Source organism: Xiphias gladius, chromosome 11 (assembly GCF_016859285.1).
Source record: "Xiphias gladius isolate SHS-SW01 ecotype Sanya breed wild chromosome 11, ASM1685928v1, whole genome shotgun sequence".
Lineage (NCBI taxonomy): Eukaryota > Metazoa > Chordata > Actinopteri > Istiophoriformes > Xiphiidae > Xiphias > Xiphias gladius.
The window spans coordinates 1,275,059-1,290,193 of NC_053410.1; the positions used below are offsets into that span (position 1 = coordinate 1,275,059).

General features: G+C 45.4%; 1 protein-coding gene across 4 annotated transcripts in view; it reads left to right on the top strand.

Annotated features, from left to right (window-relative positions):
- The window catches only part of ldb3a (LIM domain binding 3a), a 76,148-nt gene that overhangs the window by 40,190 nt on the left and 20,823 nt on the right, over window positions 1–15,135 (top strand). For all 4 annotated transcript variants that reach the window (XM_040139723.1, XM_040139724.1, XM_040139725.1 and 1 more), the window contains exons 3-6: window positions 334–403; window positions 1,687–1,853; window positions 12,957–13,120; window positions 13,490–13,529. In XM_040139723.1, the coding sequence (XP_039995657.1) occupies window positions 334–403; window positions 1,687–1,853; window positions 12,957–13,120; window positions 13,490–13,529 (441 nt within the window). The remainder of the gene's footprint in view (window positions 1–333; window positions 404–1,686; window positions 1,854–12,956; window positions 13,121–13,489; window positions 13,530–15,135) is intronic.

A 15,135-nucleotide genomic window follows, 5' to 3' on the forward strand; every position in this document is an offset into this window, starting at 1 on the left:
CTTATTTTTTCTAACTTTAATCTTCTGATAAAATGCCAGTGTGAATCTTTTCGTGCATTTTTTTCTCTACTTTTTCCCGGAGAGTTTCCCGTAACTGGTGGGTTTTTCTGTTACGCTGCTTTTTCATCTTTTTGTGATCGATCCTTGATGATGATGATCTGTGGGACCGAAAGTCGGAAGACGTCTTTCAGTAGAAGAAACATGGACATGTGGACTTGACTGCCTTCATTGAATATGAGCTTTGTCTTTGTACAGCTGCATAAATAAATATGTGCCATCACGTGTCCCACTCTGTTAAATCACGTGTTGTTTTCTTTTTTTTCCTTCCTGCAGGTTCAAGCGTCCCGTGTCGATGGGGGCGCCGAGAATGGACGCCGCTATTCCCATGATCCCTCACCAACAGGTAGCGTAACCCAGAATGCATTTCTACTGCTGCAAACGGCCGTACTCAGATCTGCCCTGGATACTGCAGTGAAGCTGACGTGCTGTTGTCTGTTATCGATCCCAGTAGCACAGTGTAAATATTGATGGTGAAGAAATCCTCCGTGGCTGAAGGTTGCTGATGTGCATTTGTATTTTCTTGGCCATGGAGTATAACTGCAGCGCTGTGCAAAAGTTTTAGGCTCTAGAAGTGAAGTGAGGATGTTTTCAGGTTAAAACCGTGAATAGTTTTAATTTCTCAGTGAACTTCATCCAAACTGCAGTAAACAGAAAGAACCTGAATCAGATCAGTATTTGCCGTGACCCCCCTTTGCCTTTAAACCAGCGCCAGTTCTCCTCGCTACACCTGCGCACAGTTTTTCAGCTTCATGGCAGGTAGGTTGTTCCAGCATCTTGGAGAACCTGTAACGGTTCCTCTGTGGATTCAGTCTGTCTCGGTGTCTCCTGTCCCTTCACGTGGTCCCAGACTGACTCCATGATGCTGAGATCAGGGCTCTGTGGGGGCCAGACCATCTGCTGCAGTACTCCTGGTTCTCCTGGTCTCTGAAGACAGGTCTTTATGACCCTGGCTGTGTGCCTGGACTCGTTGTCCTGCTGCAAGATGAATCTGGGACGATCAGACGCCTCCTGATGATGGAGACGAACCTAAAGTGTCTAAAACCTTTGCACAGTGCTGTGCACAGGTTTTTTGTTTTCTATGAGTATTACAGCTCCCTGTCTTACACACACACACACCCACACACACACTGTGGACTCAGACAGAAGGGGATGTGTGAAGTGTCAGTCACATTGGTTCAATACAATGGGCTGCTGCCCCCTGGTGGCCACAGGAAGAAAGACAAAAGGAAAAACATCCATTCATGAATGTTTTCACACAAAAAAGCTTGTAACTTAGCCCACAATTACAAAAATATTTTATAGTATAGTATATTGGGGTGGACAAAGTTATCAGTACAAAACATTTATGAGATGCTAATAGTCAAAATTTTAAATAACATTTTGTGTTTGTAATATTAAAATATTTTTAGGATAAATGAAAAAATAAGGTGCACAAATATTTATACGTTTTACTTTCAGGCTTTTATACTCGTAGAATTGTTCTTGTTAAAAAAATCCTCAATCCTCACATTTTCACTACATTTACAGTAGAACTTGCCCATAAAACATACTGGTCAGCTATTGACAGTACTCTGCTCCCTCCCCCTCCCATCTCCTCCCCCCCGACTCCCCCTCCTCCACCCGAAGCCTCAGTCGGTGCAGGTCAACGGCTGCCTGTCGGCCGGCAGCGCCTCCTCCGGGCCTGCAGCGGCGGTCAGCCCCGCTCAGAGGAAGCAGTATAACTCCCCCATCGGCCTGTACTCAGAGGAGACTCTGAGGGAGATGGCGGCGATCCAGGCGGGTCGGCCTGCGGGGTACGTAGAGGCGAGACGCGTAATCGCAGGTTGACGAGCGGAGGCGGAAACGTGGCGGGAGTTTTGAAGCCTTCCCTCAGAGGCAGAGCTGCTGCGCTGGCAGACGGCGGGAATGAAATCCAAACCCAATTAACCGGAGATGAGGAAACGGTGTTTCTCTGGCCAATGTAGCAGTTTCTGAGAAGAGCTTCTTCTCCCGTCAGCTGCCACCGCCGCAGAGGTGGAAGTAAACAAGTCGCTGCGCTGATTCGAGTCACGTTGCTCTGTTTATGTGGTTCAGTCACGTTATTCTCTGACTGAACTACTCCAGCTCAGCGATGAGATGCCGGCATTAGCTTCTACAAGGTTACTTGGCCCTTTAACATCCCAGGCTTTCCAGATTCAAACGAACCGTTCCAGCTTCCAGCTTTTCTGATTGATGAATGTTATATTTTAACCGCAGCTTACTCTTCGTTGTTTAAGTTAGCCGAGTATAAGGTGGCCCCGAGCTGCAAAACACAACAAAACACAGCTCAGGGCCACCGTAGCTGTGGCACTTAGCTTGAGTCAGACATTACCTGCACCGCAGCAGCAGCTCCACCTCTGAGACTCCCAACATTATCCCGCCACGTTGACCAACACGTCAGCACAGCACAGCCTCCGTAGGACAAGTGTGTCCTTCTGATTGGCGATCGATAGCTGGACCTCTGCCGACCTTTGACCCTGAACAGAAGGAGAAAAGCGGGCACATCAGAACATTCAGTGTTTTAAAACCCCGGGAAGAAACAAAACAGGGGCTGGAATCTGAGATCGAGAGCTGAAAAATTATAAACCGAAGAATCGTGGGTGTGGATTGAAGATCAGCTCAGATTCGACGGGGTGAATCTGAGCTGCGAAGCGAGAGGAAGACCTAGAGCGCCGGTTAAAACAGGACGTGTAGCCGAGATGTGTCAGTGATGATGATGGAAACTGTTAGTGAGCAGTGAGGAGGAGGATTAGGCGTCCTTCTGGGCTTAGAGTGAAGACGACAGCTCATCCAAAAAACACATTGCTGTCCTTTAGGCGGCAGGAGCAACACAACACACACACCTAACCTCCCCCCAACCGTAAACCCAGGACTCACCCCAGAATCTAATGACTTAAGTTATGGGGACTTGTTTTTGTCCCCAGAAGGAAGTCGAGTGACTTTGTAAAACAGAGTTATGTCCCCACAGCATTAATAATACAAGCACAAGCACACACACACACACACACACACACACACACACACACACTCCTGTAACAGATCAAAATACACACTTCCACTTTAAGCACTCACAGCCCTGAGCGTTGCAAAGCTGTGATGAGTGATAGTTATGTGGCTGTTACCATAACGATTCACAATCATAGCTACACACACGCACACACACGCACACACACTTTTACCCAGCATGCCTATGGTGTTTCCTCAGTTCACAGTGCGATTCGGTTACTGTATCACCGAACCGGCCAAACACCTGTCGGCTCCTCTGGCTGCTCTTAAAGGTCAGGGAACCTTCTGGGGACACACACACACACACACACACACACACACACACACACACACACACACACACACACACACACACGTTGACCTTGGTCACTTCTTGCGTCCATTTCCTAGAGTCTCACCCTAAAATTAACCTTATCCACTGACCCCAAAAATCAGCTTTTTCCCAGTTGGGGACACGGCTTTTTTTCCCCAATTGGACAAACGCTCAACTATTAACTGGTCTTTAATTGCCTATATAGTAGTAGTATGAAAGATACACACACACACACACACATCCTGCCTGGCTGCCCTTTTCTTACCTCTGAACATTAACACTTAGAGAGTTAGTTTCTTCCTCAAAGTTCCTGAACACAGACGTGTCCATAATTTCGTAGTCGTCAATTTCCGATTACATGAGATAAAGCAAAGCTGGAAATCCCAACAAATGAGAGGCTGGAACCAGGAAATATTTGGCATGATGAGCCCAGCCCAGTTGGCCCAGCTCGGTATCCATGCTGGCCACATTTCATGCGACTCACTGCTCACAGCGAGGGCGCCCGTCCAGTAAAGTTCAAAAATACAGAAATGCAATCACACTGCGAAACTGCTGAGCCGGCAGGTTTTTTTCATTTTCAAGTATTTTTATGCTTTTATTAGAGACAGCTGGGCAGTGGAGGAAAGTAACTATGTACATTTACTCATGTACTGTACTTGTGTTTTGAGGTACTTGTACTTTACCCGAGCATCTCCACTTTCTGCTCTTTAATACTTCTGCTCGGCTACATTTATGTGACAGCAGCAGTTACCAGTTACTTTTCAGATTAAGATTACCTTAAAAAAACACTTATGATATAACGCTTATGAAATACAACAGATTGTTAAAGATTTAATCTTTGGTTTCCAGCTTTGTTTTCTTTTGTGTCTCTTTGTCATGTTTCAGACGTCTGTGAATAATCAGTTCCACTAAAACAGATGTTTCCCTTCTAAACTTCTCACATGGTTTCATTTAAAAACCGTCCGAGGCCCAAACATTTAAACTGATTCAATATTTAGCAAAAAAGTAAATAGAAAAGTGAAAAAAAAGTCACTAAAGATGAGTGAATCCCAACTTTGTTGCTTCTTCTTTCCTCTCCCGTGAAGCATCTCATTGAGAAGCAGAACTTTGACTTGTAATGGAGTATTTTTACATTGTTGTCCTGGTACTTTTTCTTGAGTGAAGGACCTGAATACTTCTTCCACCACAGAAGTAGAGTGATGACAGGAAATGAAGGAGAGAGAGATGCAACAAGCCCCCAGACGTTGTGGTTCATGGTCGGTAGCCGTGGGGCTCCTTTTTTATTAATAGTGAAGCCGGATTTGGAGCTGAAAACCTCAGATCATGTGTGTGTGTCGGTGGATAACGTGAACGTAACTCTACCGGACCCAACAAACAACCGACCAACTGAACGAGCGTCAGAAGATCAGAGGATCCACACTGGTGGTGACGGCGCCCCCATTGTTTTTGGTCCAGCCTGGTGGACTTCAGTCATACGTACTGTTGTGTGGCTTCCAGGCTGCACGGGGATAAAAATGTCCACCGCTTGTCTGTGGTGATGAAAATTCCCGAACCCTGTAAACCAAGACCTTCCCTGAAAGCGTTTTATTTTATACACTTTTTTTACAGTAAAACTTCTCTTCATCATCTATACATCAAAAATAAATATCATGGCTTATAAACTGTGTGTAGTGAGTTGAGTGTATGTTCTTCCTTCCTACTATTATTATAACTATTATTGATTTTACATCGTCGCATCGATGCTGCGTCTAAGAATCTCTCTTCACTCACAGATTTGACTGCTGTGCAGCCTTGGAGGTTATGGGAGGATACTGGAGTCCTCTGTCTTAACCTGGGCCCCTCTCTGACCTCTGACCTTTATTTCTTCCCTCTCTTTAGCCCGTTCCTCTTCCCATCATCCTTCAGCTGAAGGACCTCGCCGAGCCGCCGATTTCTCGGATATTCGCTGATTTTCTTGTGTTTTTTCTAACGACTTTATCTCCTCTGTCTTTCTTTCCTTCCTTCTCTCCTTTCTCTCTCGCCTCCTCGCTGTCGACCAAACAAGGTTTTCTCCCCTGCCGCTCCCAAGTTAGTATCCTCTCCCGCTGACTGCATCCTGGACGTGTGTTTGCTCTGTTGTGTGGTCTTTTTGAGGCATGGTTTGGTTCTGTGGCTGATTTTAGACGGATTGTGTGTCATGGTTTTCCCTGCTGGGATTTTAAAGACACAGTTGTGTGTCTTTAAAAGTGCTGCCTGTAGCCTTTTTTAATCATCAGTACATCACACTCCAATAATAGGTAACTGGGTAGAATTACCATGAACAAATAAGACCGTAGTGGAAATAGCTGGTCGCGTCTGAGTGTTTTTATAAATTAAGTCCATGTGTCCAATCAAGCTCTGTTGTTTCCTACTGAATCTCTTTTGTTCTTTCAGTTTCATGCTGTGAACTGATCCAGTTTATTTCCCTCCAAATACAGAAAAAGATGGTAAATTTGAAGGTGAAATATACCTGAAGACATAAAATTAATGTAATGATGATTTGTTGATGCTGAAAAGACCAAAAAAAAAAAAAAAAAATCAGCTTTAAAAGTCGAGATTGTCTGTGTGTGATCCTGGTCCAGCTGTGCTCCAGGACACCAAAGCCCGCTTGATCTGCACTTCCAGGCCTGGTTCAGACCCACTTTGGCTCTGCGTGGAAGAAAACAGCCCTCGGGCCAGTAACACAGCGGGGGTGTCAACACACAGCAGAGAAGTTGAACCTTAACTTTTTCCGCCAGGCAATGCGACGCCGTCCGGCACGGCGCTGCATTGCCGGGTCATATACAAGCATATACATATACATTTACCCAGACCCCCCGATTCTGCTGTCAGTTTCAGATGCTATCATATAATCCAACAGCTGGCTCCTTTTTGAAGCACACTGACCCCCTATTCCTGGGGAGTCATTCACGGTCCGTGAGCCATTGATGATGGAGTTCCTCAGGAAAACGTTTGGGAACCACTGCCGTTATAATCTGAAGGTTTCCCAGGGTTTTCTCCTTCTTCAGTTTTTTCTCAAATCGCTTGTAATTTTTAGTCATATATCCCCTGATCCTAAAGCTTCATTTATACGTCCTACAGCGCCTTCATAGCTACACCACAGCTGACGTACCTCCGGCTGTAGCCAGCTGTCACTCTACATCACAGAGTTGAATGGAACGGTTACTATGGGGAAATTGATTTAAGCAGGACACGGCCCGGTCATGTTTCCGACGGACATGTCTCCGCTGTTGCAGCGTAGCCACTAACCAGCGATGTCAGACGCTGAACGTAGAAATGAAAACCTACGCCGTAGGTTTCTATATTGGGACTCCTGTTAACCCTTTACGTCAAACACAGATCCAGCTTCAGGGTTAGGTTTGACCCGCAGGGATCAGCGAATGGGTGGAGGTTGGTGATGCTTTTGGTGACTGTCGGTGAAACAGCGAGGTGTGCTGGATTAAATCACACCCACCTGGTGCTCCAAGTGCAGTTTTGTGTGTGTTGATAGTGAGTGAATGAGCATCACTGTGGTTTTCTGTGTGTTTGAGACTGAGAAGCTGTTGTTGTTGTTGTTGTTGTTGCTGTTGTTGCTGATACAAAAAAAGAGAAATGAGTCTCCAGCTGATAAAGTAGCAGCGAGCTAATCAGGTGTCAAATCCCTTCTGTGTTATTGTGAATGATTTTGTTGCTCCAGTGTTTGTGGTGTGTCGATTGGCTCTGCCTGCACATTAATATATTATTTATAAAAAAAAAATTTAAAAAAAATGCTAAATGTAATTGATTAAATTCCAGCTGTGATTTTGGTCTGATACAATCATCTACATTATGTCGCTTGGCATTTCTGTTCTGTCAGTAAAAGGTCACTGACGCATTTTTCCGAGTTTCCCGTTGAAGTGAGCTGCTGTGACATTTCATGGTGGAAGCATGTGGACGTTTGAAGCATGAGGCGTGATCAGAGCTATATTTAAACAAAAGAGATAAGGTCAAACTTATCATCTCTAACTGAATGTTTTACGTTTTTTTCTGCTTGTTGTGAAGTGAGGATGAAGGTATGAAGTGCTTTTGTTTTTGCCGTGGAAAAGGACGAAGGCGCCACAAAACACGATAGATGACAGAAGGTTTGGACAATCGGGAACATTCATACAACGAATTAACTAAACAAATTAAACCAAAACGGACATAAACAAATTATATTCCGCCTTTATTTGACTTCAGTCTGAAGATTTGCAGAACAAACCCCAAACAAATGCGAAGCTGTGAGCTGAAGGTAGCACAAGATGTGGTTTGAAATAAAAATGAAGTCACTGATCCGGATCCTGTCTGAGAAGGTGAAACTCTGGCAGCCTCGTTTGGAACGATACGGTACAAGCCCGTGTTGGTTTGGTGAATCTGCTGTAACCTGACTCCGGTGCTTCGATGCGACTCAACTACAACCTGACGCGACAGTCACATGCAAACTGACATCACACAAGATGATTCCATTCCTGTTTAAACAGAACGAAAGGACGTTTTTTTCTTCTGATTTCTTCCTGATTCCAACCAACCAATACCTGATTAGTTACACATCGCACAGCTTCTGATTCCCACAAGGTTCATTGTTAGTTTTCTCCCTTTTTTGAACCGGTGCAGCAGTGTATCATGAAATGTCCATCCACTGCAACCTCCCCGTGCCGAGCTGTCCCCCCATTGACCCTGTCTCATAGAACAGGGTCCTTTGAATACGGCTGATCTGCAACAGCAAGTATAAAGGAAATATAATAACTGATGTGATGAGGAAATTTGACAAGTGGCAAATATGTTGATACTGAACGAATCAGTCAGATGTTCACAGACAACGTGTTTGTTTTCCACCAACACATCTGATCCTGCGGCAAAACATCCACCGGTAGAGAGTCCAGCATCATGAGACTGGTTTACGGTTCTGTTCAGACTCTCACAGCACCTGGTTGTCACCTGGATCTCAGTTAGACGTGGACTCTGTGGACACTCAGGACCGAGCAGCAGCAGCCTGAGTGCCAACAGAGGCCTGGCTCAAACACAACCCCCGTTGGAAATGCTCATAGAGGTGGTTTTACATGGTTTATCCCAACATCTACAAATTCAGTTTAACTACTGAGAAATTTCCAAAGCAAACAATCAGTTTTTTGCCTTGGGAAGTCAATGGTCAGCAGGAAAAGCAAAGTATAAAGGACAGTCTGTGAAAAAGTGTGACAGAGTTTAGCTTCTCAGACAAGACTCTCATTGTCCTGTGATGCTCTGTGTTCTTCGTCCTCCTCCTCCTCCTGATGGGAGCTGAATTCTGGTGATTAAACTGGTGAAACTCTGGTCAATGACTGAAATCTCAAATCTGAGGTCCACATTAAGTCCTTTGAGTGTCCTATTTTCCTTCCGTTTGCTGTGAGCATGACCGGCCTGGATGTTTCTTGTTTTTAAAACAAACCCCATCCACTACACCGCCCGCCTCGCTGTTTCACCTACTTCCCTCTTACCTTTTCCTCCAACCATCCGCCCCCGCTCCCCCGACTTCGCCTTCCTTTCCCGTCTCTGTCCCCACCCATCCACTGCCACATCGCCCCCTCCGCCCGACAGCGCCGGCTTCAACCCCGGCGTGCTGAAGGACACCGCCCTCTCCACCCATAAGCCCATCGAGGTGAAGGGCCCCGGAGGTAAGGCCACCATCATCCACGCCCAGTACAACACGCCCATCAGTATGTACTCGCAGGACGCCATCATGGACGCCATCGCAGGACAGACACAGGCCAAGGGGCACGACGCCAGGTAAGAAGACCACCACCACCTCCTCCTCCTCCTCCTCCTCCTCCTCCTCCTCCTCCCTCCCGTGTTCCTTCTTTCTCTTCTTTCCTCAGCATCTCTCTATCTACTCATCTACTCATCTTCCTCCTCCTCTTTCTCCCCACGTACACTCCTGCTCTCTCCTTCCCCTCTCGTCCTCGTCCCTACTCTCTCAACGCTGTCTTTCAGGAATCGAACTCATTAATTTCCAGGAACGAATCCGGAAACACGATTCCACCGGAATCACGTTTTCTTATCATCATAACGGTGAAAGAGTTGCAAAATGTTCCCCCTGAGCGTTTCTGCGAAACCTTAATTTACACAAATTTATTTTATTTTTTCTACATTATTCACAAGTAGCAACTAAAGCATGATTAATGTTTTCATGGTTTAAGGTTAAGGCTCAGAAAAGATGGCGGTCTAGGTTTAATATTTCAGAACCTAAAGTGACGTGAAGCACGAGAGATGATGTGTCCACCTAATGACGTTTTACCAGAAAAACAACCTCTGACCAGCCTTAACCAAAGTGTTTTTGTTGTGTAGACCAAACCAACTGCAGGACTCTTTGTGTCAAAGTCCTGAACTTTGAACGCCCCCTTTCCGCCCCCGGCCGCCTCTGTGCCCTACAAATACGTAGCCCTGAAAACATGTCGCCCCCTGGACGTAATCCAGTCAGCAATCCTGTTTCGCTCAGAACGTATTTGGTGCAACAAACTGTAACGTACACATTTCCTGAAGACAGAGTTTTGGTTTTGTCTTCTGGTTTCTTGAAGACAGCATTGCCCCTCGGTGCTGCCTTCTTGTTTTTCCTCCTCCTCTGCTCTTTTCCCCTCTTTTCATCCTCTTCTTTGTCATTCCTTGATTCTTTTTCTCAGTCTTCCATTTATCACGGCCCTTCTCCCCCTAAACTCACACTGCCGGGTATCCCGGTAATTAATCCCACTCACGGTCCTGTCCTTGGCAAACACACTCTTCCCTCCCCTCCTCTTCTTCCTCTTCTTCGTCCTTTGTGTTCCTACTTTGTCCCCCGATGGACTCGCTTCTCTTTCAAGTGATTGTGATTCAGTCAGTCAGCTCAGTTGTGAGCTAACCGGTGATTTTTTTTCAGGGCTGACTGGTTGGCGCTGGTTTTACGAGCGCGGGAGCCTGTGATGTCCAGTTTTCAGTGCTGTTTGTTTGTTGTCGGTTTGCGGTCATTTGTCCCGCAGCAGCGTTTGATGCGCTTTCAGCGTTTCATGTGGTGAGCGTGTGACTTTTCCTGTGGAGATCTCTAAGTGCTTGGATGCAGTTTAATCGGTTTCATCTGCTGAGCGGCTCTGAGCCCGTGTTCCTACACTTTCCACTGTTATTCTAAATGTCATCCATCACGTGGTCATTTGTCTGGACACACTTCCCGATTAAAGGCACAGTCCGTGGCTGGTTCAGCGTGGTCAGCATGATGATTTCAGCACAGTGTGAATGGTGCGGTCTGCGTTTGAAAGCTGAGCCGACGGACACGTCACGTGCACCGTCAGCGCCGAGCCTCCTGACATCCTGAAATCTCAGGAAATCACATGATGTCTGAAAATTCAAAAAGCACAAAATCGGAGAAGAATTTCTTTCACCATCTGGAAAATATGTGACGTAGGTACAGAGAGTTTCTTACCCCCACGTCTAATCCAGGTTTCAGCTGCCTCACTCTGATCTAAAACCTGACTTCAAATTCAACCTTTGCAATTTTACAGTCAATGTGCGAATGAGCTTTGACAAGGGGGGGGGGATGTGACTGGAAATTTGATTCAGCCGCTGGTGAGGTTGTGGGGGGGTTTTCAGATTCCCAGGTGATTGTCATCATTTTCTTGCAGCTAAAAGTGCGAGATCGGTGTATTTCTCTTTAAACTGATCCCGAGGGTCCGACTTGCTCTTGGCGAGTGAAAGTGAGGAGCCACTGGAATATTAAAATGTAGAACTTCAGACGGTCTGGTCTGTGTCAGGACCACGACTTTGGCAGAAAATCCCCCGCTGCTTTTTACAGCCCCGACACAAACAAAGACGATGAGTGAGTTTTTCTGGTGTGTTACATGTTCTCTGCAGAGCTTCGAGCTGTAGGAGCCGTCATGAGTTTCTGAACAGGAAAAGACGACCAGACCTTGTTATTTAAACTAAACTCAAGGTCATTTTTTTAAGTGTCAACTTATGTGGAGCGAGTGGACGTCCCCGCCTTATTCCACAAGTGAACATGTACTGATCAACTCTGCCATATAATTTAATTTGCCTTCTGGTAGAGAACCACATGACAACTGTCAGTCGCTTGTCTGCCAGTTTAAGATAAGAGCTCCGGACAAAACAATCTGAAAACCAATGTAAATCTCCAAGTTCTCCTCCCAGCCTGATGTTTCGTGTTTACGTCCTGATCAGTTATGACCGTAACTTACTCCAAACCATGCATTTATTTCGCAGGTCGAAAAGCAAAAAAATTTTTTTCCTGTTTTTCAGCTCTCTGCTCTCAGAGAACATTTTTCAGCCTGAGGTGTCCAGAACTCAAAAACACCTCAGCCCCATTAGAATCAGTTACTAACAGGCAACTGCTAAAAACACAGAACAACATCTGACACGAGTTTCTTGCTCCTCCCTCACTTTTCCGTGCATGCCCTCTGCCTGGAGACTGGTTGTTGCATCTTGCCTCTTTGATTTCCGGTTTTCCTTTCTGAAACGTCACAGAGAGTCGTGTCCCCGGTTGCCAGGCTCCTCTCGTTTGCCATTAGAGACAAACGCAATCATGGAAGACGATACTGCTGTGTCTCCCTCTTCCATGGTTCTGCAGCTCCCACCCAGATTATACTAACAATCAATTTTCCACCCGGTCGGAAAATTGCACCTGGAGAGAAAACAGCGCTCTTGTTTTTTCCCCCGAGAGGAAAAATGATATTGCTCCAAACATCCCCACACTCATTCTTCATTTCAGCGGCTCTATTTTTACACCAGCTCTAATCGAAACGTTAGCCCGAACAAAACCACCCGGCCGTACTCAGGACGAGCCTCGCTGAAAAACTAGCCTACACTCCTCCTCCTCCTCCCTGCTTTCTCGTCGTCTCACCAAACTCTCATTTACAGAGAAACATCCTCGGAGTACGAAACCAAACCGATGAAAAAAGTTGAGTCGTCTTCAGTCCTCTTGTGTTGAAGTAACACTGGGTAATAGACTGAGGGAAAGAGGGTCTGTGCAGTTAAACTGATAGAAACTGAATGTTCTGAGCTCGCCTCTCCTTCTTTTGGTGGTCTACATCTGTTCCTCCTGTTTCTAACGAATGAAAATCCAATCTAAAGCCTGTAAAACGTTGCCTGTCTCTAAACTGAACATTTGCCGCCTTCATTGGTGGCGTTTTTAACCCTTTCATTTATTTTCATGTAGAGTGACAGCCCAGCATTCTAGACTGTAGTGTCCTCAGAGCTTCCTCTGTCTCCATCTTCATCTTCGTTTTATGCAAAATCAAATCAATACCAGCTCATTATTGCTTTGTTTTGATTTTTTTAAATCTCACCCAAGATCAAGTCCATTTTCTGCTTGTGTGTCTTTTTGGATATCAGATAGCTGATTTTATTTTAGCCCTCCAGGGTGTCCAAAACTTTCCCCTCTTCAACCAATAAGAACCACTTTAAGTTCCCAAAAGTCCATGCAGCCCATTTTTACTCAGTCCAGGGACTAAAGCTGTTGCTTTGGTGTTTTGGTGTTGACCTCTGTGGTTTTGGGGGGCGGGGGTTTGGCGGCCTCTCTCTGTGGTTGCAGTACTCTCCCAGTTAAAGATCGTCTTGTAGACAGTGCCTCCCCGGTCTATCAGGCCGTCCAGAGTGCAGAGAAGGACCCGGACCTGGGCGAATGGGGCCGCCGCAGCACCCACTTGCAGTCCAAGTCCTTCCGGGTCCTGGCCCACATGACCGGAACCGAGTCCTGTAAGTTTCCTTTTCTGGATTTTATTTCTGTGCACCTGATATTCTCATATAAAAGCTGGTATTAAAATAATATACAAAGGGTGACCGTGACGGCATTTCTCACTATTTTCGGAATTTTTACAAACCAAACCAAACAATCAATTGATTCATTGATAAAATAATCGGCAGATTAATCCATAATGGTGATAATCATGAGCGGTCACATGCAGATTAAAGTCGTGCTTCTCAGCAGCATAATAAAGTTCAGTTACCTGCCTCGCAGATGTTTAAACTGGAAACGACTGTGAAGCAGAGAAGGGTTTGTAACGGAGCGCACTGAGCGTGCTCCCTAACGTCTCCTCTCCTGTGTGTTTTCTGTCTCTGTAACAGTACCAGAGGAGGAGGAGCAGGAGGCGCTGAGGAGGAGCAGGTAGGCCGCAGAGCTCCACTAGACAGCTGCTGACCCCCGGCTCCTCACCTGTTCACTCTGCCCCGCCCCGTGCACCTCTGACCCGGCCTCCCGACACACGGCCCCCACCTCCACCTACGGCCCCGTCCGTAAAAAGCCTCATTTCTAAAACAGGCTCCGTTCTCTGAACGCGCGGCACTTCAACAGGCCAACATGGTGTGAGCCCAGTTGGCATCCAAAATAAACCCTGGTCACTGTCGTCGGGTTTACGGAGGAATTCACTGTATCTCTGATAACACGGCCAATTTTATTCTGAAACCAAAGCCTCATGAGGGGACGGTGAAAACCCACAGTCAGTGCTCATATATTGGTACGGTGGCTACAGACAGAACGAGGACATTTAACAGAGAACGTCAAACCTGTGAAATGAAATGAAATAGATCCAACAACAGCCAGAAACCTTTAGCTACAGGCCAAACTGAGTAGGGCTGGTTTGTTTTTAAAAATGTCCTTATTTTTTAAACCTTACTTTTGCCTCGACTTGAACAGCTGTAATTGCACCAGCAGATCTTTAATGAATCAATAATAAGCTACAGGCTCTCATCATAACAACATCGACCTGTAGGTGACAAAGCTGAGGTCGTTTGTATCGGAAAATGAGCTCAGGTATGAAGTTTACATCCCAAATCTGAGCTCAAAGACCCGCTCGTATGCAGGAAGTGCTCGGATCTTTTACTGAAGTAAAAGCAGTAAAACTACAAGTGAAAGTTATGTATTCAAAGTTCTACTTAAATAAAAGTATCAGCATTAGCAGTAGCAAAGGTAGAAGTACTCATTATGCAGAACGGCCCCTTTCAGAATAATATATATTATTGGCTTAAAACTTTCTGATGCAGTGATGTACGCATCCTTTAAATGTTGCAGCCGGTAAAGGTTTTAACGGCTTTAATAAACGTATTAGCTGATCACATTTTGTATTAATAATGTGAATCTGCGCCGTAACTAAAGTGAACAGTAAACTGAGACTGAGAGCTGAGGCTGAACGTGTGGAACCACGTGTAATGAGCCGGTTTTACCAGAGGGAGGAGCAGTAGGACCGAGTTCACACTGTTCAGTCTGCTCACATAGGATCCAACATTAAACGTTGGGTTTAAAAGAAGAAGAAGAAGAAGAAGAAGAAAGTACCTCAGCAAACGAACACGTTCAGAGCTGAAGGCGATAATGAGAGATTATAATAAAGCAAATTAAACAATAAATACTTGCGGGAGAATAATACAAATAAGATCAAATTACGCAAGGTAACTACATAAAATAAGTATTCAAGGTTCTTTACACAACTGCCAGTGAAAGGGAAAGTTGTTTGCATATACTGTTGAGTTTCTTGTTAAAGAAATGTTCAAACTTGGGTAAATTTCTTCTTATAAACATGAAACTTTGTCCAGATAATTAACAGGTGAATGTTATTGTCCTGCTTAGATTCTTTTCAGGCACAGACATGAAAACCAAACAACACATCAAACTCAGGAAGGACGTAATTAAAGCTATAAAAGCACTGATGTAAGAACAATAATAATGTGCACGAGAAGGGAAAAACAAGCGTTTATCTTACTCTTCTCTCGTCTCCAGG